Source organism: Empidonax traillii, unplaced genomic scaffold (assembly GCF_003031625.1).
Source record: "Empidonax traillii isolate 1590-97213 ecotype Southwest subspecies unplaced genomic scaffold, ASM303162v1 scaffold495:size1017845, whole genome shotgun sequence".
NCBI classification, from domain to species: domain Eukaryota; kingdom Metazoa; phylum Chordata; class Aves; order Passeriformes; family Tyrannidae; genus Empidonax; species Empidonax traillii.
Genome location: NW_020955688.1, coordinates 787,779 through 806,678, shown reverse-complemented (window position 1 = coordinate 806,678; position 18,900 = coordinate 787,779). Strand labels below are relative to the sequence as shown.

The 18,900-nt window shown below is 61.6% G+C and overlaps 2 protein-coding genes across 3 annotated transcripts; one reads left to right on the top strand and one right to left on the bottom strand.

Annotated features, from left to right (window-relative positions):
- The first annotated feature begins 1,912 nt into the window (after nucleotides 1–1,912).
- On the top strand, nucleotides 1,913–5,892 carry GPRIN1 (G protein regulated inducer of neurite outgrowth 1). 2 transcript variants are annotated; one of them, XM_027896408.1, is made up of 3 exons: nucleotides 1,913–2,009; nucleotides 3,574–3,667; nucleotides 3,870–5,892. In XM_027896408.1, exon 3 carries the CDS (start codon nucleotides 3,910–3,912, stop codon nucleotides 5,290–5,292), a length of 1,383 nt encoding a protein of 460 aa, XP_027752209.1. In that variant the 5' UTR covers nucleotides 1,913–2,009; nucleotides 3,574–3,667; nucleotides 3,870–3,909; the 3' UTR covers nucleotides 5,293–5,892. The 2 variants fall into 2 exon arrangements, with proteins under 2 accessions (XP_027752209.1, XP_027752210.1); XM_027896409.1 differs by lacking the exon at nucleotides 1,913–2,009 and adding an exon at nucleotides 2,440–2,518.
- A 1,480-nt stretch (nucleotides 5,893–7,372) lies between these two features.
- Nucleotides 7,373–18,729, bottom strand: CDHR2 (cadherin related family member 2). The gene is made up of 33 exons (XM_027896417.1): nucleotides 18,684–18,729; nucleotides 17,372–17,437; nucleotides 16,867–16,925; nucleotides 16,432–16,497; nucleotides 16,198–16,340; nucleotides 15,901–15,954; nucleotides 15,597–15,686; nucleotides 14,917–15,006; nucleotides 14,473–14,595; nucleotides 14,252–14,395; nucleotides 14,036–14,111; nucleotides 13,732–13,838; nucleotides 13,422–13,652; nucleotides 13,179–13,334; nucleotides 12,786–12,953; nucleotides 12,459–12,520; nucleotides 12,125–12,365; nucleotides 11,785–12,021; nucleotides 11,437–11,506; nucleotides 10,735–11,349; nucleotides 10,399–10,470; nucleotides 10,090–10,139; nucleotides 9,824–9,975; nucleotides 9,517–9,619; nucleotides 9,353–9,441; nucleotides 9,051–9,125; nucleotides 8,860–8,937; nucleotides 8,719–8,779; nucleotides 8,486–8,610; nucleotides 8,214–8,327; nucleotides 7,972–8,049; nucleotides 7,790–7,850; nucleotides 7,373–7,580 (listed from the first exon to the last, which is right to left on the bottom strand). Exons 1-33 carry the CDS (start codon nucleotides 18,698–18,700, stop codon nucleotides 7,461–7,463), a joined length of 3,993 nt encoding a protein of 1,330 aa, XP_027752218.1. The 5' UTR covers nucleotides 18,701–18,729; the 3' UTR covers nucleotides 7,373–7,460.
- Nucleotides 18,730–18,900: the final 171 nt, after the last annotated feature.

The window sequence follows — 18,900 nt, the reverse complement described above, 5'->3', positions numbered from 1 at the left end:
AGATACACCCCCCACCCCCCCCCAGCATGTCCACACTAAGGTGGCTTGGAAAATAGAGCTGGTTTTAGGGTGCTTAGTGCTTTTGGATCTCCAGGTGATGTCCCCATCATCACAAGGCACTTGCAGCTCTGGACATGCTGAGGGTCCTCCTGCTGGTGTCACGACCCACGGGATAGCATATAGCCAGAGCTGGAAGCCTGATGCTCCCAGGCATCCCCTGCCTCTGCCAATTGCCAGCACCCCACCAGCCCCATTAGCGGCACCTCTGCCCACCGATACTGCGGGCAGCCGTGTGTGAAGGTGACGTGGCCGAGGGAGACCCACCGCCTTCCCAGCAGGGCAGCGCGGGAGGAGTCACATTCCCAGCCGGACCCTGCCAGCTGCGTTCCACAGCTCCCTGGCACAACGTGGCACCGGGGAGCCGGGAGCGGCGGAGCCCAGCCCGGGCTGATCCATGTACGGGCGCGTGTGTCTGCTCGCTCCGGCGTGTGCGGGCGCCGGCGGCTGTGGGGGAGCCCGGTGTGCGTTCACGTGGCGCTGCCCGTGCGGCGTGGGAGGTGGGCCATGGCGCCCGGGGAGGGGGTGCCGTGCTACCTGCGCCAGCAACCCCCTCCGCCGAGGGAGAACGCGCTTTTCAGGCAGCTGCCTGGCTCCTCCCGAGCCGGCAGCGCGGGAGTGCGTTGCCAAGGCAATGGGGACCATCTTACTCATCCTCCTCGCTATTGTTCTCCTGCCAGCCCCGAAGTGCCCGGGCGGGAAGAGGAGGAGGAGGAGGCAGCCAGCCTGGGACGAAGGCTGCCTGTGGGGAGGGGAGGGTGCTCGCCACGACCACCCCCTCCCTCGCCCCCCGTGCCAGCCCTGGTGGGACGGGGACATTCTGGGTGGCAAGATGCCGATGGGGATGGGGAGAGCCGCTGCCGGTGGAGCTGAGAGCAGCAGGTAGAAGCAAATGGCAGCAGGATGCAACCCATCAGCCTCCTGCCTGCGGCAAAATCCCAGCCAGGGACCAGGGGTCGTTTGTCTCCTCCTCTGCCGGGACTTGCCCCAGTCCATGATGTCCCTTGGACGGGATAGGGTCTGGTCCTTGTGCTCAGGATTGGGTCTAATCCCACACAGGGCAGCACGGGATGTAAACCCATACCTATGCCCCACACCTCGTTTCCACTTTGCTGCAGGCGGGCAACTGGGCCCAGTCAACGCTACAGAACTGGGACCAGCACACAGGACCGAGAGTGGGGATAGAGGAGGGGATGCATTGGTGTGGTCATACACCCCCAACTCAGTCACTCCAGCCATCTATTGGGGTGCCCAGTGCTGACATGGAGGTGCCTCACTTTGCCCCAGGGAGAGAGAATTAAATTTATTTAATTTCCATATCCCGCCTCCCTATTTTTAGCCTTCGGGGTTTTGTTCCAGCCTGGCTGTTTACTGAAAGAAGCATTTCCAACCTCCCTTGTCTCCAAGCAACCAGGTGTGCCAGCTCCCCTAGAACCAGCCTTACCCTATAGATCTATAGGGCTGGGGGACAGGTGCTAACATTAACCACAGGATGGACAACTCCCTCTAGCCTTAGCACATGCCCCCCCCCCCGGCCCTATAGATCTATTGTTCCTGTCTGTGTTGACATCCTCGGGTCACCAAGGGGACCCTGATTCTATAGGGTGATGAGGGGCAGGGGGGAGGGGGGCTTGGGGGGGATGCTGGAGGGTTTTGGGGAGGATGTAGGGATGCAAGCGAGGCGAGCAGGCCAGCTTCCCCCCGGCAGCGCGAGCGGGAGTGCGTGGGAAGGAGTTAGACAAAGCCTGAGCCCGGGAGCAGAGGCAAGCGCTGCCGGGAGCGAGACGGGGCCGTTCTTCCCTCCCCATCCTCCCCCACCCTCGGGCGAGGGGTACGCGGGAACCCACCTCCATCCCGCTGCGGTGGCACGTTGTCCCGGTCCCTCAGGCTAGTTGAGGTGCAGCCCCCTCCCCGGTGATGCCCAGGAGGGAAGCGGCCGTCTCCATCACCAGGTAGGAGGGGGACTGTGTTCAGTGTCGCTGTGACCCCCACCCATGGGAGCTACGCTAAGGGTTGGGGACCCCCTGAACAAGCCGGTCCTGACCATATGTCCTGCTGTGCACGGGTGCAACGCGGGGTGCCGGGGTGCTCGCCCATGGGACACACTGGGTGTTGATGCTTTGGGTGCCGGGGGGGCGGGAGGGGCTGTGGGGCGATGGGGGGCTCCCAGGGCGGGCTGGTGGGGGTGACAGCGATGACACCGGGAGGGATGCCGTGTGCCGGGACCCCCATGCCCCCCGAGTCAACTGGCTGTCCCTCGCCTCCCCCCCGGCTGCCGGGGGCGCCGGGGCGGGCGGCAGCCGGGGGGGAGCGGCCCGGGGCACGGTACCGCCCCCGCCGCCGCCGCCCCACGCATGCTCGCCGCTGCCGCCGCCGCGCCGAGCCGAGCCGAGCCGAGCGGGACGGGACGGGACTGGACGGGACGGGACGGGACGGCACCGGGCGGGAGGATCCGCCGCAGGTACCGGTGGCCCCGGGGCGCACATGGCGGGGTCGGGCCGGGCGCTGCCGCCGCCCGTCCCAGGGCCGTAGCCCACCCCCGCCGGGGGTGCTGGTACGGGGTGGGCGGCGGCGGCGCGGACGGGTCGGCCTCCCCCAGCCGGGACTGCCGCGGGGGCGGCTTTGTGCGGGGCTCGGCCGGGGAAGCGGGGCCGGGGCGTGCACACGCGTGTCCGTGCGTGCGGGTGTGCCCGTGGCCATGTGCTGGCGTGTGCGTGCCCGTGCGTGTGCACACGCGTGTGCCGGGGGCTCGCAGCTCCTCTGCGGAGTATCAGTGGCGGGCACGGCGCCACAGCCCCGCGGGAGCGGGATGCTGTCGAGGCATCTCGGGGTGCGGGCGGCACGATCCTCTCGGGGATCGGGATGCTGAGTGGGAACATGCAGACGGGGCGGGGGTCGTCGCCTTCGGGCCCGGCTTTGCTGGGAGGGGTCTGTGCCTGCCTCGTTCCTGCTCCTGCCTGCCGCCTCCCTTTGTGGGGACTAGCTCGGCTCCATCGGAGTCCACTCGGCTCTACCCTCTCTGGGACCCGCGAGTGGCCATGTCCGGAGGAGTGGAATTGCCCCATGGCTGCGGAATGCATGTGCTCCCAGTTCCGCAGAGATTCACTGGCACTGGCAGAGCTGGAGGGCTCCCGGAAAGCTCGGGGCTTCCCGCCCTGCTTCTGTCCCCTGGGGCCAGGAAGGGTTAGGGGACAGTTGGATGAGACTGGATGAGTGTGTTTCCCTCATGTGTGGCACGGCCGGGAGCTCAGTCACCCTCGGCTTGGCGTGTGGATGCTGAGCTGGGGGTTACTGTGGCCGGGGACACATGTCACTCCCACCTTTGGGGACGCTGCTCGCTGCAAATGGAGGGAAGAACTTGGGCTGCCCCGTGCTTGTGCCCTGCCCTGTAGCCCCCCTCGGAACCCAGGCCCCCTGCTGCACCCAGCTCCCCACTGACAAATAGGGGCTGCCAAGTCCCCCTGGGCTCTCAACCTGGTGTCCAGGGCTGAACACCAGCTGCTGCTCTCTCCACAGGGGTGTCTGGACCGTGTCCCCCTCTCTGACAGCCACAGCAGCGCCTGGATCCTGCTCCTGGTCCAGCTGTGCTGGGAGAAGGCTGACTTTTACGGTAGGCAGCCAACACCATTCCTCCCTTCCCGTATGGCCAGGCACCGAGTGCCACCACACAGGCTGTGCCAGGGACAGCGAGTGCTCCGGGCGGCCGCCCAACCTGTTGTCATGGGCAGCAGGGAGAAAAACAGTCAGCAGTTGAGGTGGACTGGGGGTCCATGTACTGCTCCCTCCTCACTGCCCCATCCTCTCTCTTGCAGACCCACGGCAGGACTAGCATGGGAGAAGCCTTCCCTGGGCATGGGCAGCGCTAAGGAGCCCGAGGGGCTGCAGGTGCTGAGTTGCCAGGCTGGGGCTGAGGACACCTGTGACCCCAGTGCCACCTCCCCCGGCTGCTCAACGACGGGTGAGTGCCTGCCTGGCTCTGGTTGTGCTGTGGGAGCCCGTACCATGAGGACCTGCTGTGTGACTGAGTCAGAGGCTCAGGGCACCACGTCGGGCTCAGCAGCAGAGAAGAAGGTGCCATCGCCAACGGGACCAGCTCCCGGCACGCCCCTCCGGGACACCGGCACAGAGCAGAGCGTGGCAGTAGCAACGAGTTGTGGGGGACCAAGTGACACTGCCCCTGCCTGTGGTCCCACAGGGATGGGGGTCCCCAATGCCCAGAAGGAGAATGCAGCCCCCACTTCCCCCCTGCCCGATCCCTGCCTCAAGGTGACCAACAAGGACATTGGAAGTGCTCCGGCTCCTGCCAAACATGTCGCGTTTGTGGAGCCCACTGCAGGCACCGGGACAGCTGAGCTGCCAAGCCAGGAGCAGCCTCAGGGTGGCACAGGGACATCCCTGGGTGCTGTACCGCAGCTGAACAGCAGTGAGGCTCCCAAGCATCCCCAGGGAGGCACAGCAGCCCCCCCCAGCACCAGCACTGTGGGGAGCGGGGGCCAAAGTGGGACAGAAACGAGCTCCACCACCCTGGGCCAGGGCAAAGCCGAACAGAGCTCAGCCCAGGGTGCGGATGCTGGGAGCAACCAGAAGCCCCAAACAGCCAAGCAGCTCTGTGAGTCCTACTCCTTTGAGGTGACCCCACCACAGGATGCTGGGACACAGGACATGGGGACGCAAGTGGACAGCCGTGCGTCCCTGGTGTCAGTGGCCTTGAGCCCCATGAGCCCCCCGGGCGGGGCTGCTGCCTTCACCTTCCCCAAGAGAGAGATGGGCTCTGCAGCCCCACGCCTGGAGCCCTCCAAGAAGGATGCAGAGATGCAGGTGTCCATGCCCGTGGAGACGCGCTCAGTGGCCACTGGGCCAATGACACCAGTGGCCAAGTCTCCACAGACCTCGTATCCTGAGGTGCAGGTGAAGGGAACGGTGGTGGAGGTGGTGGAGGAGGCTCCGGAACCCATCCGGGAGGTGAGCTGGGATGAGAAGGGGATGACGTGGGAGGTGTACGGGGCCTCCATGGAGGTGGAGGTGCTGGGCATGGCCATCCAGAAGCACCTGGAGAAGCAGATCGAGGAGCACGGTCGGCAGGTGGTGGTGACCCCACAGAGCACCCGCACCGGCTCCGTCAAGGGAGGCCCCCGCAAAGGTGAGGCCAAGAGGCAGCCCAGTGTCTTTCGGGCTCTGCTGCAAAATGTCCGGCGGCCCCGGTGCTGCTCCCGCACCGGCCCCGCCATGGAGTGAGTCGCTGCCCGTGCTGGCAGGGTGGGGGTGCCAGGGGGTTCTCTGGGCAAGTGAAGATGGGTCCCTGCCCCGCTGTCCTGAGACACCTGGTGCCAGTGTGTGCGGCTCCTGGGGCTGAGACAGGGGGTGGTGGAGCACTGCATGCTGGAGCAAGGTATCTCCTTTGCTGGGGTCCCTCCTGCCAGCCTGGGGTCCCTCCATGAGTGCAGCCTCATGGAGGTGCCCCAGAACGTGAGGCTGGTGCCCTGTCTCTGTGTTTGGTGGCTTTTTTCAGCACAAGGAAGCACGTGGCTCCTTCCAGATGGAGGCAGCTGCTCCCGTGCATCTCCTGCCTGTGGCACACGTCTGGAGATGACTCAGGGTGGGTGCTGCTGACTCCCATGAGCTCTGGCACCCCAGGCAGCAGCATCACTTCCCGTGCTGGAGAGACGCTGGTGCATCACCCTGCCATCGATTTGCCTGCCCAGGGCCATTCCTGGCCACACTCTGACCAGCCCATGGCCATGCATGTGCAAGTCCCCACAGCTGCCCAGGGCAGGCACCAGCCCCAAAACAGCCCTGTCCTCTCTGCCCCACTGCTGTGTCATGGGTGCCCTGGAGCTGGGAGGATGTGGCCATATAGGGCACTGTGACACATCTCAAACGGGAGAGACTGAGGCCAGCCATGCCTGTGATGGAGAGCCGCTCATCCCTATTGCTGTGGCTGGAGGCAGCTGGGGAGTCTGTCCCCATGGCTCCTCAGCCTGCCTGGAGGTGACCATCGGAGCCCAGGGCACGTCCTCACCACGGCTGGTGGTGGAGATGAAGCTGCCCTGCTGCCAGGCCCATCCAGCTGCCCTGGTGGTGCCAGAGATGCCCCACGTGCTGTGGACGTGGGCACTTGTCCCTGTGTGGGTTCCTTCAGCCCCACTGGCTGCTCTTCTCCGACGGCAGCTGGGGATGCAATGACTGCAAAGCGCTGCCACTTTTTACAGCTGGGGTTTTACAGGCTGGGGGGAGGGGGGCTTTTATTGAACTGTGTTTGCATTTTTGGAGCTTTTTAAGAGACACTTTCAGCCGTGTGTGTCCTGCCTGGAGCCACGTCTTTCCTGGTGGCCTGTGGGGCTGAGACCCTCTTTTCAAACACTGTTCCTACATGGCTTGTGCTCTGCTGGGCTGAAGAGCATTTGGAGTGAAGAATCAGTCTGCAGGGGTGAGCATTCCTGTGGCTGGGTCAACATCCCTGTGGCTGGCAGCACCAAGGTGTCCTGCTGAGACACAAATCCTGGCCCCCCCAGCCTGGCTCCATACCAAGGACAAGCTCCACAGTGCTGCAGCACCTGATGGGCAGGAGGCTGCTTGGGGGTGCTTGGGAAGCTGCACCATCCCCTCTGAGCAGAGGTGCAGGAGGGCTTGAGGTGCCAGGGTCACCAGCGCAGTCTTTTTCCCTCATTAAGGGTCAAGTCTTGCCCCTCCAAACCGACGTTGTACATGCTGGACTTGATTTTATTCCTGGGGGGCTGCAAAAGGCTTGCTGAAGTGCCAGCTGGCAGCCAGGGCCATGGCAAGTGCCCACTCCATGCCACGGTGCTCACCAGGACCTGGCTCTGCTCAGTGCCTTGGGCTGTGGGAGCGGTGCCATGGCCATGCCAGGAAGACCAGGAACCCTGGGGTATCCCACCCTACCCCAGTCTGTGCCCACCTCCAGCCCTGCACTGCCAAGCTGTGGCACACCAGCGCTGCAGCTTTATCACCTATTTTCTTCTTTTTTTCCTCTTCATTTCTTTTGGGGAGGGTGGGGGGGAGGAAGGGGGGGGAGGACCAGTCTGTCAATATGGATGTTGGGTAATAAAATCTTACAGAAATCTTTGCATGGGGCTGCCTGCACCTCCCTCCGCTGGGGCTGAGAGGGGCCAGTGGGGCAGCCTGGGGAAGGGTCCTGGGGACAAGAAGCCAGGCTGGGCCCCACAGTGCCACTCACTTCCCCTCTGGCACCAGCCTGGCACAAACCCAGCACTTCATGCTGGGAGAGATGACTCCAAGCTGACTGAGCCCCCCCGGAAGATGGGCTGATGGCCACACAACACCATGACCTCTCTGGAACAGGTTTATTGCCAGACACTGAACACATCATCACCAAAGCAGCTGCCTGAGTCCTGCTCTGGCCTGGCTGCACCCTGTGAGCCTGCTCACAAGTCTGTGGTGGTGAAGGTGTTGTTGATGTACGCTGTTTTGGTGGGCTCCTTCAGGTTCAGGGCAGCCACCAGCACCTCCTTGTCAGTGGCGTCTGTTGGCCGCACTTTGACCTGCTGCAAGTGGAGAGTGTGGTCAGAGGGGATGGGGGACAGAGAGGGGGAGAGGGACACTTGTCCTTCCCAGGAGCTGAGGGCTGTCAGGGGGATGCAGAGGAAGGGACACAGGGGGTCTATGAGCCTGGAGACCACAGCAGAGAGAAGGGGATGCTGGTTGCTCTTGTCAGGACTCCCTGCTTAGCACTGGCAGCTCTTTGCACACTTACCTTGATCTCAAAGTCATCATCCGCAGGTGCATTTACTGTGTTTTCATCCAGGGAATTCATGCTGTGGAGAGTGGAGGGTAGGGGTAGAAGAGGACCCAGGAGTGGTATGTCTCCAGGCACTGGAGAAGGGAGGGTGGAGGATGATGGCCCTGTGGCCTTTGGGACTTGCCCACAGAGCTCACCTGGTCACAGAGATGGAGTCCTCGTGGAAGCCCAGGTCGTGTGAGGGATCAAGTGGGCGGTTCAGTATGGGGTTGGCCCTGGTCAGGGATGGGTGGCAGGTGAGTGCTGTCCCCTAGGGCTCTGAGGTCAGCCCGGGCCAGCTGTGTCCCCCAGGCAGGAAGGGGTGTGACAGCGAGCCGTGCAAGCTCCTGGGTGTGGGCACGTGCCTGGGCTTTCCTGCTGCAGGGAGCCCCCCACTTACCCCTCGGCATTGTACTGGTTGGTCCCAGGAATGCCGGCTCCCTGCTGTGCTGTGGCAGGATTGAACGTGGTGGCCACCTTCAGAGCCTTCATCGCACTCAGCTTCCTTTTGTAGCTGCAAAGCCCGGGATGTGGTGGGTGAGAGGGGCAGGGGGAGCTGGACCATGGGATAAGGTGGCCAGGAGCAGGATGGAGCGTAGGGATGGGTCTGGGGGTGCTGGTGAGGATGGGGATGGTGGGGGGAGGCAGGAGGAGGTGCAGGCAGTGCGGTACCTCCTGGTGGTGAGAACCAAGACCAGGGTCATAATGAGTATGAAGATGAGCAGGAATGCTGCCAACCCTGCAATGATGCCGATCAGCTCCGTGTCCCTGGTGGGCTTTGTCACCTCCCCGGGGCCCTGGCACAGAGCAGGAGTGAGGGAATAGTCCCAGGCAGTGGAACCCCGCTTCTAGCCCCACCTGGTGTTGGTGCCCTCTCCCCATGCCCCTTGCCCGGCCCCACTCACGATTATGGCCAGGCCCAGTTTCACCAGCTCAGCCAAGCCCAGCGAGTCGGACAGAATGAGTCTGCCAAGGAAAGTGGAGGCATAAGCAGCTGGGCTGGGCCAGGCTCGTGGCAGTGCCTGTGCACAGCCCCCAGCACTCACGTGGTCAGTTGGTTGACATCTAGGGCAGTGCCATTGCTGTACACGAAGTACGCCTCCATCACTGACTTGGCTTCCACCCTGCAGGGTCACAGAGATGGGGTGGTGGGGTGCCAGAGTGCAGGGCATGGTGCCCTACCCCAGGCTGACCTCCCAAATGCCACCACCATGTCTTTTTCCCCTCTGCCACTCACTTGGTGTCACGGGTGTTCTCCACGGTTCGGATTGCCACCACATAAACTGCTGCCTTGGTCACAGAGGTCAGGGCCCTAGGAACAGGAGAGAGGGGGGGAAGCTGGGCCAGGTGTCCTGCTGTTCTGCTTGCGGGCATGGAAAGCAGCTGGACCGCCTGCAGCCCCCTCCTCTGGTGGGGACCTGCCTGCCCCACTCTCGTCAGACCGTGAAGCTGGAGACATGACCAGTGGGCCCTCGCCTGAATGTCCACGTTCCCCGCTGCACAGCAGTGCCCCCCCAACCCCAGCCTGGCACCCCTTACAATTTGATACTTTCGGAGTTACTCTGGACATCTTCCACCGTTGTCATGAACTGTAGGCGAACGCGGTAGGTGTTATCCACGGTGAAGATCTGTGTGTGGAGAGCAGGGGTGAGCGGGGCTGGGCAGGGCCCAGGGTGCCCCAGGTTTGGGGGGTGTGAACTCACATTTAGCACAGTCTGTGCTGAGTGCACTGGTGCCTCACCATCGCGAGCCTCCACTGTCACCTGGTACTGCCCCTTCAGCGATTCATCGAGGTTGCTGGCCACCCTGTGAGGACAGGGACATCAGCAATCCCGCTGGGCTGCACAGGATGTCCCTGTGATGGCACTGCCATCCTTCAAGCTCCATCCTGCCTCCATGCCCAGGGCAGGACCCCAGGATGGCTTTGTCCCCTTCCCAGCCTGTGCTGGCCCTGCAGCGGGCAGGAGCTAAGCCACATCCCCCCACCCGAGCCCAGACCCATGGCCTCACTGGATGCTCCCGATGTAAACCCCTTGGTCAAGCGTTGTCACCACCCTGAAGAGGTTCCCGAAGGGCCGGCTGACCCCATTGTCCTCCAAGAAGACCACACTGACAACTGAGAAGGTGATGGTTCCTCCCAGTCCTGAGTCAGCATCTGTGGCCTGCAGGGACAGAGCATGGCAGGAGCACGGGTGGGAATGGCCACCAGCTGCCCACAGTGGGGATAGGTAAGCAAGGTTCAGTAGACTGACAGACAGATGCAGGCAGCTCCTCACCTTCACAGTAGCCACTTGCAGGTCCACAGGGGAGATTTCAGGAACAACCACTGCCAGGGACAGACAGAGGGATGGTGCCGTCATGCCAGGCTTGCTGCAGACCCCATGCCCACACAGCCCTGGGGCTCCAAGCACCCTAACCCTTGGCCCCAAAGCCTTCATGGAAACACTGAGTAATCCCAGCCTGGTCCCTGCACCACTCACAGCCCTGCCCCAAGCTGGGGGAAGGTCCTCGCTGCCAGCAAGTGTGGCAGAGCATGTACAGGTGCAGTGAAGAGCCCATGGGATGAACCACCCCTGACTGCTCACCAAAGGTCTCCGAGATGGCCTGGAAGACCGGTGTGTTGTCATTCACATCAGTAATGAGGATCCTCAGGGTTTCTGCAAATGTCCCAAAAGCAGAGCTCCAATCACCAACAGAGCAGCCCTGCAGCACCCTCCTCTGCTTTCCTCAGGAGCTCTTAACTCCCAGAAAGCTCAGGGTCCTGCAGCAGGGATCAAGAGAGCTGGGGACACCCTCTCCCATCACCAAACTCTCCAGCTCCTGCCCTTCTCCCCAAAGCTTCTCCTGGGAGGTGGGAGAGGCAGGTCCCACCACCCACCATGCCCAGTGGTGGAGGAAGGGACAGGGAGGGGGGGCCCTACCGTTCTGGCTGTAGCGGTTGCCCTTCTCAGTGTACAGGTCCTCAACCCGCAGCGTGAGCAGGACCCTGTCACACACCTCGTAGTCGATGTCCGAGCTGTTGACCAGCAGGGAGCCGTTGTGTGCCAGCACGAACCAGTCCCCACACACATCCCCAGCACTGCTGTCACCCTTGAAGCAGGTGACTGCCAGCCCCTCGAAGACCAGTGAGTGGTTGGTGTCCGGGTCAGAGGCATTCAGGATGCAGACCACACCCTGCTGCGTCCCGTTCTCGGCCACAAACACGTCCTGCAGTGAATCTGGCAGGACGGTGGGGGACTCGTCATTGACATCTAGGATGTGGACCACCACCGAGACATTGGCCTTGTCGCCTACGTTGTCCGCAGCCGTGTTCTCTGCCACCACTTCCAAGGAGAAGAACTTCTGCTGCAGGGTGTCATAGTCCAGGGGCATGTCAGGATCTACAGACAGATCCCCACTGTAGTTCCCTGGCCCCAGGCGGGATGAGCGGATCAAGAAGTTGCTGGAGCCACTGGTCCTCTGAAGTAAGAATGAAATGCGGGAATTGATCTCTGTCCGGTCGGCATCTGTGGCACTCACCTGACCCACGGAGGACCCTGAAGGAGGAGATAGACACTCAGTGGGCAGCAGGCACTGACTCAGGGCCACCACTGGTCCCACAAGCCTGGCCAGACAACTTTTACCTGGAGAGTCTTCAAAGACTGAGAACTCATAGGACTGGTTGAGGAACACGGGAACGTTGTCATTCAGGTCCTGCAGGAAACAAAGCCCATGACTGTAGCCCTTCCATGAAACAGGGTTCCCCACAGCAGGCTGGGGACAGGAGTGTGGGCACCTGCCTGCCCACAGGCAGGAGCTACACAAGCCTTCTACTGCCTCCCTGCATCATCTATTCACTCTTCCCACACAGAAAGCCTGGGGACACAGTGCCTCTGCCACAGCCAGGGATCCCATGTCCCTGCCCTGCCCATCCATCCCAGTTCCAAGCCCCAGCCTGCCCCAGCATGTTCCCGCTTGTGCCCAGGGCTCACCCCCACAGTGATGGTGACGTTCACTGGGGTGCTCTGCTGTGGCTCGCCGTGGTCATACACCTCCACCGTCACCACCATCCGTCCCTGCTCATCTTCCACGGCCTCGCGGTCCAGCGGCTCCTTGCTCTGCATCTTACCTGTGTCTGCATCGATGGTAAAGTTGTCACTGAACAGTCCTGGCAGGATCTTGAAGCCCAATTTGCTGTTGGGGTTGCCAGGCTCATCGTTGTCAATGGCCTGAAAAGGTCACTGGTTGGAACGGGGTTCTTGGACACCTTGGAGACAGTCTCTCCTCCTCTCTGACAGCCACGTCAGCCCCTCCACCTCTGCTGATACATACCTGGATCTGTGTACTGATGTTCTGCCCCTCTTCCACTGAGATGAAGTAGGAGCCAATGATGACGGGTGCCATGTCATTGGAATCCAGCAAGGTGATCTCCAGCACCGTAGTGCCCACCTGGCCACCTCCATCCCTGGCCTGGAGGGTGGCGTAGTAGGAAGAGCGAGTCTCACGGTCCAGCAAGTTCCCATCCTTCACCAGCAGTGCCCCAGTCATGTTATCCACCGTGAAGATTGTAAGGCTATGGCATACACAGAGCCATCACTGGGGCTCAGGCCTGGAGCCCCCTCGCCAGGACGATGCCCCAGTCGTGGCTGGCTGTGCCCTTACGTACAGGTTCTCTGGGAGCAGTTGATAGGTGATCTGACCCCAGACACCGCTGTCCGGATCGTAGGCCTAAAAGACAAGAAAGACTGACCATCTAGTAAATCTGTTTCAGCTCCCAGAGGAGTGATGAGTCTGAGACAATGACTGCTGGCAGTGAGCACCCCAAAAATTTGGCCCTAATGGGCTAGAGATCCCACACCCTGTGAACCTGCTGGCACTGACTCCTTCCTGTGTACATGGAGAGATCAGTGCCCACAGTGCAAGCTGCACTAGAATTGCCCAGGGCCCTGCTTGGGGGATATAAGCTGTGCCTGCTCCTTGCCCAGCTGCTGACCGTGATGTTTGAGGAGATGACGGTGCCTTCAGGGCTGTGCTCCATCACGCTCAGATTGTAGGTGCTCTGGGGGAACTCAGGGATGTGGTCATTGGTGTCAATGAGGTCGATGGTCACGGTGGCCGTGGAGCAGCAGTTTGTGGGGTTCCCTGTGTCATTAGCAATGATCTGCAGGATTAAGAAGGGACTGTGTCTCACATGGGTGCCCAAATATTATAGAGAGACCTATCAAACTCTAGCCCAGCTGCCCCACACCAAACAGGCTGCCAGGGCAGAGCCATGCTCTACTTTGGCTCCTGAATCCTTCAGGAGCAGGGCTATGTCCCCTCTGTGCCCTAGCATTTGCAGAGAGCAGGAACTGCCCTCCCGACAAGCCAGACCTACAGGTCCCACCTGCACCACCATGACATGGCTTATCTCGTAGTCCACTAAGGATGGGTCGTACACCAGGAGCTGGACCTCCCCTGTGCCCACGATCATTTCAGGGGACACATCAAAGGCGCTGGCATTTGGACCCTGCAGGCTCAGCTTAAAACTGCTGTTGATGCCCTGCCGGGGAGAGACAGAAGTGAGGGTGGGTGGTGCAGCCAGGACAGACACCTGCACGCTGGCCCAGCCCCATGGACAGGCTCCTACCTTATCTGGGTCATGGGCAACAATGTTGAGGTTGGACACAGGCAGCCTGGTGGAGGAGTGCTCTATGATGCTGCCTCTGAAATTGTCCTGGACACTGGCAGAGAAGTTGCAGCTGGAGAAGGAGCAGTTGTAGAACTGGGGCTTGTTGTCATTGATATCAGTCACTGTGACTGTCACCAGGGTTCCGGTCTGAGCCACCTTGCCGTAGATGTCCAGCTCCTTCTCACGTGCCTGGGCAGGAGGAGAGAGTGGGTTGGAGGGGCCCAGGGAGAGGGAAAGGATGGAGTTCCCCTTGCTGCCTCCTACTTACCATGACTTCCAGCAGCACTTCCTCGCTTGGCAGCTGTTCACGGTCCAGGGGCTCGCTCACAGTGATGGTACCCGTTGTGGCATTGATAGCAAAGGGGACGCTGGAATCTAGGACAAGGGGACAGTACGAACCAGTGGCAGCCACTTGGAAAGGCAGGCATGGCCCTCTCTCTCTGACAGCAGGGCAGGCTGGCAGTGCCTGGGTGCCCAGAACCAGTCCCCTTGCTGCCTAACCACCTCTCCCGCCCATCCCACCCGCTGCTCATCCCCTGCCCATCCCAATCCCATCACGCCCCATCACTCACTGGTGATGCTGTAGGAGATTTCATCATTCACCCCTGTGTCTCTGTCCAAGGCGGTGACAGCCAGCACAGTGGTGCCCTGTGGGGACATGGCCATCAGGGCAGGACTTATGACATCTCCAGCACCCCCGTGCCCGGTAGCCCAGACCCCCAAGGGCATCAGAGCCCCCAGGGAGGGCTGGGGCAGGGAGAGGACATTGGGGCAGGCAGGCTCCTGACCAGAGGGCAGTTCTCAGGCACAGAGCCTGAGTAGGGCTCGTTGAGGAACCGTGGGTCCAGGTTGGGCACGTCTTTAATGGTCAGGGACAGGTAGGTCAAGCTCCACTGGATGATCCAATTGTTGTGCAGCAATCCCCCGCCGTCCTGGGGAGCAGAGCACCTGTAAGTCCCAAAGCCCCCGTACCTGGCAGCCCTGTACCCCTGGCCCAGCTTGTCCCCACCTCGGCACGGATCTTGATCTGGTAGAAGGTGTTCTTGGCATAGTCCAGTGAGCCATTGAGCACTACATTCCCATTGGGCAGGATGTAGAAGAGCTGGCGATTCTCTGTGCTGTCTGGGATCACCTGGGTAGGGCACATCACCCAGTGTCACCAAGGCAGGGAGCAGATGTGTCCCAGAAGACATGGGGGCTCAACCCCCATTCTTGACCAGGCTTGACCCCCTACCACCTGGCTCATCCCCAGCCTGCAGATTCAACACCTTGCACTGGTTGTCCAGTGGGTGCAGAGCCAGACACACAACTTGGTCCTAACCTGAGAACCTCCAGCTCCCCCAGAGACATGGGGCTGCCCTGGCTGGGTCCCCCAACACCTCAGCCCCAAGGGGGTGGCCCAGGGGTGCGGTTTGGATCTGACATGCCCCACCCCTCAGTGCACTCTGCTCACCTCCTCGATGCTGTAGCTGACTCTGGAGGCGTTCCCAGTGTCGCTGTCATTCGCAAACACACTGTAGATGATGCTGTGCAGTGTCGAGTTCTGGGCACACAGAGGAGTGATGGTGGGAGAGCAGGGGGTGATGCTGGGCTCAGCTGCCAGCCCTGCTCTGGGGTGCTCTGACCCAGCAGGGCTGCGGGCACTGCCCAGTGCCGTGGGACACACAGAGATGAGCTCTTGCCCTTGCTCAAGCTGGGCAGAGGCTGGATCCCCCCATCACCCTCCTTGGGGCTCCTTGGGAGCAGGGGCTGCACCCCAGTCCTGGAGTTGCTGGATGGGGCCAGACTCAGCCCCACACCCCATCTGCACCCTGATCCAGTGTCACCCTGCCCTGGGATGAGAGGTAGCTCGAGCACACCCTGATCAGAAGCTGCAAGGGCAGAGTCCCATCCATGTGTCAGAGCCTCAGGGTGACGCAGAAGCACCCACAGGGAATTGCCCCAGCATGAGCACTCCCAGGTGCTGGCTGCACCATCGCCCCGCTCCCAGGCACACCATCAACAAACGCCCAGGTGTGGGGTCACAGGGTTCCTGGTGCACTGTTGTCCTGCTGCTGGCACACCCATCCCACAGGAGCCACCCAGCACCCCTGCCCTGCTGCCCGTGGGAGCCGGGAGGTCCCAGGAAGGTACCTCAGGGATGATGGCGTTATATGGCAAGTTCCAGAAGACCGGGGCATTGTCATTACGGTCCTCCACGATGATGGGGAGTGTGTGGGAGACCTACCGGGTATCAGGAAGGACATAGGATGGGTATGGGAGATGGTGCCCAGCAGAGCTGCGTGCAGTTTTGGCACCCCGTGCCCACCCTGGCTTCAAAGCCAGTTAGCATCACCCACCCACTTCCAGTCCCCTTCCCACTGAGCCTTGTCCATGGCCCTGTTGAGACCCTGCTCCCCTCCCACTGCAGACACCCAGCCCATGCCCCAGCACTTACCTCATTATTTACACCATCAGACACTGTGGCAGTGATGGTGAGCCTGGCCTGGAGCTGAGGGGACACAAGGTAGGACTTGGTGAAGCTCAGTCCTTGGATGGCTGAGCCCCAGCCTCTGTGTGGGATGCTCCTCCCAGACAACTCTCCCCCCAGGAGCTGGATTTTGGGGCCAGGGAGTGAGTGACCCACGGTACTGCCATGAGCAGCTCTCCCATAGGATTCATGGCTCTGCCCTCTGTCCCCGTCACCCCAGACCCCCAGTTCAGGCAGGGTCATCTGCCCCATCTCTGCCCACACCTCGCGGTCCAAGGAATTCTTCAGCGTCACATTGCCTGAACTGTGATCGGCCGAGAAGTAGAAGGAGTCTGTCCCTCTGATTCCATAGGTGAGGATGTCGTCCTTGTCCAGGTCATAAGCCTCCAGCTTGAAAGCAAACTGGTCTGGGGGCACAGGCAGTGTCAGCTCCTGTCTGAGGAACCTCCAGCTGCTCCTCCTGCAATCCAGGGCCTTCCTGAGACTGCCCCTACTCACCCAACTCCAGGTCCTCAGGCACATAAACAAGGCTCATGTTGAAGATGGGGCTTGTGTTGCCTGAAACTACAAGGAGTAGGAGCTGAGCGCTGAGCTGTGCCAGCAGCCCCACATGTGGCAGCACCTACTTAGCTCCAGCCCCAGCTCCTGACCATGGTTTGGTTCTCCAGGGAAGGCAGGGAAACCCACCACCCCTCATACCCTTGTGCTCATCCCACATCTCCAGACCATGCTTGCCTTCCAGCTGTAGCCCCCATGCTGGATGCTCTCCCCACTGCCCAGCCCTGTCCTGTCCTTACCCTTGGTTCTTCAGTGGGTTGAAGAGCTGTTTTGAGGTCCCAGCTGCTCTCAGGGAATTCAGAAGGAATGTTGGGCGATGAAAGCAGCTCCATGAGCCCCCACCCACCCATGCCAGATGCCAAGAAGAGTCCTTACCTGTTGCCAGGAGGAAGGGGAGCAGCACCAGTGAGTGCCATGCCATCCTGCCAGGAATCCTGTGGGAACACAATAGAGAACAAGCGGCTGAGGGCTGCCCCCCCCAAATCCCTTCTGGGGAGCAGCTATCAGGGCAGGAGGGATGTTGGTGGGGACAGTCCCTCTGCTGAGCTGGGCTGGTGAGCAAGCACCAGGCTCCATCCCACACACCTGGGCACAGGCTCCCTGGGGACATACAATGGGGGTGCAGTGTTGACCTCCAAGTACTGGAGACCGTGAGCGTGCCTGGGGACTGCAGGAGCCTCCTGGCTGGAGGCTCCATTGCTCACGCCCAGTGTGGCTGCCCCAGGCAATGCTGGGAGTCCGAGAGCAACCCATGGCACCACTGTGGGGTCTCCCTCCTTGTGCCATGGGCTGTGGGCAGCCTCACAGCCAACAGACATGCCCCCCTCCTCCCCCACAATGGCCCGTGGTGCCTTTAGGGGCTGGGGCTGTCATCCCTTACCTGTGGCCCTGTCGCTGGGGATGCTGCCTCTGCACTCGCATCCTGACACCGCCAGACCTTTGCCTCCTGCAGTAAACATGTTCATCAATCATTAACTGCAATTAAGGGGTGAGAAATCCCTCTCTCATCTTCCTTATTTCTTGTGGCTGTCCTGCCGTTCCCACCCAGCCCAGCCCCACGCTCAATCCCCAACAACAGCCCCCCAGGTCTGGGTCACCCATGCTGGGTGACGTCCCTCAGGATTCAGACACCTCATCCTGGCTGTGGGACTCCGGCTCCCAGAAGGGGTGAAGAGCCTGCAGGGATGCAGAGGGATCACAAAGCATACCAGGAGACCAAAGAGAGGCTGGGGAAACGCTCTGCATGCCCATGTGCCTGGGCTGGGGACACCGGGGTCCTACCAGGACAAGGGGTGGGCACCAACCTGTGGTGTGCCCACTAGGGCGGGTGCCTGGGGCCCTCTGCACCCCCCTGCCACCCACTCCCCTCCCCAGGGGCTTGGTCCAGCCTCCCTGACCTACTTCAGACCTGCTGGGGACAAGGACAGATTGTCCAGCTCTGCTCAAGCAGAAGAGGGCTGGGAGGTGGCGGGGGGGCACAGCTAGCACTGGGTCTATTGGACCCCCGCCTGCATGGCCCTGGGCCCCTTCACCCCTATTCCCTGGGGAACCTACAGGGTCTGGATGTTGAGGAAGCTCTGGGGTCGCCCCAGACACTCAGCCTGCTCTGAGGTCCCCATATCACCCCACATCGGGGTCAGGGAGCCCTCAGAGAAGGGGCTACAGGGACTGTGACACCCCTCTCCCCCCAGCAAACCTCTTCAGAGCTGGTCTAGCATTACCCCAGACCCTGCAAAGGCTGCCCCGGCACACCCCCCCAGACCCCCACTGCCAGGGCTAGCCCACTATGCGCCTTCTGAGACCCCCAGGTCTGGTGCTGGACACCCCTCTGAAAACCGGCCCTGGCTGTCCCGGGACACTTCCACACCTCCCAGAGCTGTCCCGGGACATCTACAACTTCCTGAAAGGAGGTCGTAGCCAGGTGGAGGGTTGCTTCTCCCAGGCAACCAGTGACAGGACAAGAGGACATAGTCTCAAGCTGCTCTAGAGAAGGTTTAGGTTGGACATCAGGAGGAACTTCTTCACAGAAGGGGTGATTAGACATTGGAACGGGCAGCCCAGGGAGGTGGTAGAGTCACCATCCCTGGAGGTATTCAAGGAAAGACTAACGTGGCACTCAGTGCCCTGGTCTAGTTGACAGGGTGGTGTCCGGTCATAGGTTGGACTCGATGATCTCGGAAGTCTCTTTCAACCTAACTGACTCCGTCATTCTGTGATTTCTGTGTTTTCCGTGATCTTCCCCAGCACACCGCCGGGCTGGTGTGGATTGCGCTGCCATTCGGAGCATTACGGCTGGGCCGCCCCGGCGCGCGGTTTTGTTGGCGCCGCTCTTGGGCTCATTACGGCAGGAGGCGGCGGGCGCGCCCATCGGCGCAGCGCGGGGGGGGGGAGGCGGCGTGGCGCGGCCGG

Excerpts from the sequence above, each read along its gene's own strand:
- CDHR2 (XM_027896417.1), bottom strand. Across the intron at positions 12,521-12,785 it reads TCATCTCCTCAAACATCACG|GCCTACGATCCGGACAGCGG; the intron begins GTCAGCAGCTGG and ends CTTGTCTTTTAG. Across the intron at positions 8,938-9,050 it reads GAGAACACCCGTGACACCAA|GGTGGAAGCCAAGTCAGTGA; the intron begins GTGAGTGGCAGA and ends GTGACCCTGCAG.
- GPRIN1 (XM_027896408.1), top strand. The coding sequence starts at position 3,910 with ATGGGCAGCGCTAAGGAGCCCGAGGGGCTGCAGGTGCTGAGTTGCCAG.